Source organism: Dacryopinax primogenitus, assembly GCF_000292625.1.
Source record: "Dacryopinax primogenitus strain DJM-731 SS1 chromosome Unknown DACRYscaffold_8, whole genome shotgun sequence".
Taxonomy (NCBI): Eukaryota; Fungi; Basidiomycota; class Dacrymycetes; order Dacrymycetales; family Dacrymycetaceae; genus Dacryopinax; species Dacryopinax primogenitus.
Window position 1 is genome coordinate 66928 of NW_024467205.1, and position 3142 is coordinate 70069.

At 54.1% G+C, this 3142-nt stretch overlaps 1 protein-coding gene across 1 annotated transcript; it reads right to left on the reverse strand.

The window, feature by feature from the left end:
- Window positions 1-1412: 1412 nt before the first annotated feature.
- On the reverse strand, window positions 1413-1979 carry DACRYDRAFT_15499 (uncharacterized protein; the record flags this gene model as incomplete). Its single annotated transcript, XM_040771112.1, has 1 exon — window positions 1413-1979. The coding sequence occupies one exon, from the start codon at window positions 1977-1979 to the stop codon at window positions 1413-1415; it is 567 nt and encodes a 188-aa protein (XP_040628976.1).
- Between the last annotated feature and the right edge of the window lie 1163 nt (window positions 1980-3142).

Here is a 3142-nt window from a genome sequence, read left to right on the forward strand (position 1 = left end):
CAGATAAGTGCTGCACAAATGTCTGGTTGAAGCTGGGGAAAGAGCAATGATAGTATGTAGCAGTTGCTCTGAATACTATTCCACATTGACATGCACTGCAGGCACAAGTGCTGGGTAAATGATGTTCCTATCTCTCATTCCACTGTAGAGATGTAAGAATTGCTATGTTATCCTATTTTCATGTGTTGTCTCATGCTGTGCACACCCTCTGATCTTTGGTGCCCTCATGCCCACAAGGCTGGCAATGTAATTGTACAGGATCACAACTGTCATGGCCAAACAAAGCAGTCCCTGGAAAGACTCATATTGCAGTGCCAGAGACAACACAATGTAACATTGCCTCTGTGCTGCCTAACTATGGGGCTAGGCCTAATGCTTGTCTTTGCACCTTGACTAACTCCTGGTGGAGAATGAGGTCCACCTTGGCATTCTCCTTGTGTGTGTTGAGCATATGCAGCTCTCCACACACATGGGCAAGGTCAGCTTTCAGCTCCTGGATATGGCAATTGAGGTTGGTTGCCTTGTCTTCTAGCTTGATTTGCTCCTTTGCAAGGGCAGTGAGCTGGGCCTCAACTGCCTTCTCATTTTCCTTTGCAGCTTGCAGTGATACAAACAAAAGATTTTCTGTGGCCACAGACAACTTCTCCCTAACAGTACTCCTGCCAGTGTCTGTAACCCAGGATTGGCCTCCACAAGGAATGTAGATGACAGGAGGAAGGGGTGTGCACCTGCTGGTTGAGACTTTAAGTGGATTTGGGGCCAGTGAGTTGGTGCACTTCCCCTTAGCATCCTTCCCAACCAAACAACAGACTCATCAGAGTCCTGTGCTGATGGGCTTGGAGTGTGAGCAACAGCATGGCCTCCTTGATCACTCTGGGGAAGACATTGAGAGGACAAAGGATCTGAGCACAATTGGTACTCACCCCAGGCTGCATGTCACCCTCCTCTTCTGGCTCTTGATATAGGAGTCAAAGCTGATATTAATGAGACAGGGGGGCTGCAAAGAAGGTCCTCTGGAAGAAGGTATGCAAGGCTCAAAGTATAATAGGCCAATGCTCATATGTATCTGGCTGTCATTGCAAATAAGCCATTTCAAGAGGTATAGAGAAGTTCTGGCAGTCCCTCAGTTTGAGTCAATTCCTAGCTGTCAAGAGAGTCAAACTGAAGGAAGGGTTGAATCAAGGGGGGAAGCAACTTGATGACCAGATCTGTGGTACAGCTGCCATGTGATGCTTCTCAATTGCACCCTTGCTCCACTTTCTTCTTCCATCTTTGCTCATTGTTGAAAAGAGAGGATGTGATGGGGGGAAGAAGAAAAGGAAGACATGGAGGGTGTTGAGGCAGTTGTTGGGGGGTGATGGCAGCAGTGGCAAGCAAGCACAAAGGGTTCCCAGATGACCCTGGCATCTTCATCACCCTCTCCCTTTGACCACCACCTCCTCCCACCTCTCCTCCCTCTCCTCCCTCCCTCCCCTCCCTCTGACCCCAGCCCAACCTGCACCAGCCCTGGCACTGGGATCACCCCCTAACACCCCCAGCCTCTCAACAATGACACCACCCTCCCACTGTGCCATCCACCCCCTTCCATCCTTCCCAACCCCCCTCCAGCCCCCTCCCAATCTCCCCAGCCTGGCCTGCCCAAATCTGGTGGCCCAATGGTCTTCAAGAGACCGGCCGGGCCTCTTCTGTCCACCCCTAATCCATGTAGCTGGCACTCTGTGCAAGAAACCACCTCCTGCTGGCTTTCTTGTGGAGACCTTGCTCACAAGAACAGTGAGCACATCCCTAGGCAGCCCAATGGTCAGCCAGAGGGGAGGCTGGTGTGGATTCTTTTTTGGGCCCATTTCTTCTTGAGCTTTGCACATTTTTGGGGGGGCATCTGCCTGCCCCTCCCCCTCCCCCTCCCCTTTCCTCTCCCCCCGGCCACTGCCAGGGGAGGTGGGGGTGCCGGCAGCACTGGCAGAGCTTGGCAGTGCCATCGGTATCCCAGCCCACCATGCTCACTCAGCACTGCCAGCCTGCACCAGAGCACCAAGAAGGAGCACCAGTGCCAGGTTTTTTCAGCATCCACCTGCCAGAGGATGGTGAAGGAGCACCAGAGCAGCATTAGCCATGGCAGAGAGAGAGCTGGGTTGGGAGAGCCAGAGCAATGACCCCATGGGGCTTGTTTAGGGCTGGTCCCTGAGGGCTTGGAGCCATGGGTACATGGTGGAATAGGGCCATGCCATGTGCATTTGCCTCTTATTCCAGCAACCATGGGGCAAGCAAGGTAAACATGGGCATGTGCATTCTGAAGCCACTGTGCCCCCTTGGAATTGCCTTGGGCACAGGAGCACTGGGTGGGGCCTGCAGATAACAGTGCCAGCCTGGTCAAACTGGCCATCATGGCTGATTGCTCCTGTGGCTCATGGGGAAGTTTGCTGCATCTTCCCTTGTTGATTTGCCTTCTGGAGTCAGCACATGGTTCTCCTCAGCATTGCTCAGTGTGTCTGAATCAGCCCCCCTTCCAACCCCCCTTCCCTTCCAACCCCCTGCTCCAGCAAGGCAGGGGCATCCTGCCCAGCCGCACTGGGGCCAGGATCCTGCAGGTGAATCAAGTGGCACCCACTGTGTTGCCAGATGGGTGGGGGTCAGAAATGCTGTACATCCCTGAAAAAGCAGAGGCCAGGTTGATGCATGAGCTGCACAAGGTGCTTGCAGGTAAGAAAGGGGCTTTTTCCAAAAGCAGGGCATGAGGGTGTGGGTTTTTTGAGAAACATGGTGCATCACCTGTTTCTGCGGTTTGGCAAGACAAGTGCCTGGGCACAGCAGCACTGTTCTTCCTTGAACCCCACCCCTGCCTCTCCCCCAGCCCCCCCAGAGCCCTCCACTGCTCCCCAAAGGTCATCAGCAGGAGGGAGGTGACTTAGTGTGTCAATGGTCTTATAGCCCTGGGCTTGAGCTTGGCACTGGCTGTGAGCAGCAGATGGTGAGTGAGCAAGGCTTGGAAGAGGGGGAAGGAGGGAGGGAGAGGGGAGGATGTATGTGTGGGCAGCAGCGGGTGGCAGGGGTGGGCAGAGGATGTGCTGGTGACTTCCAGCAACAGCAGTTGCCCCCTCCCCCCCCCCTCTCCCCCACACATGACAACATTCTGGTGCCAAAA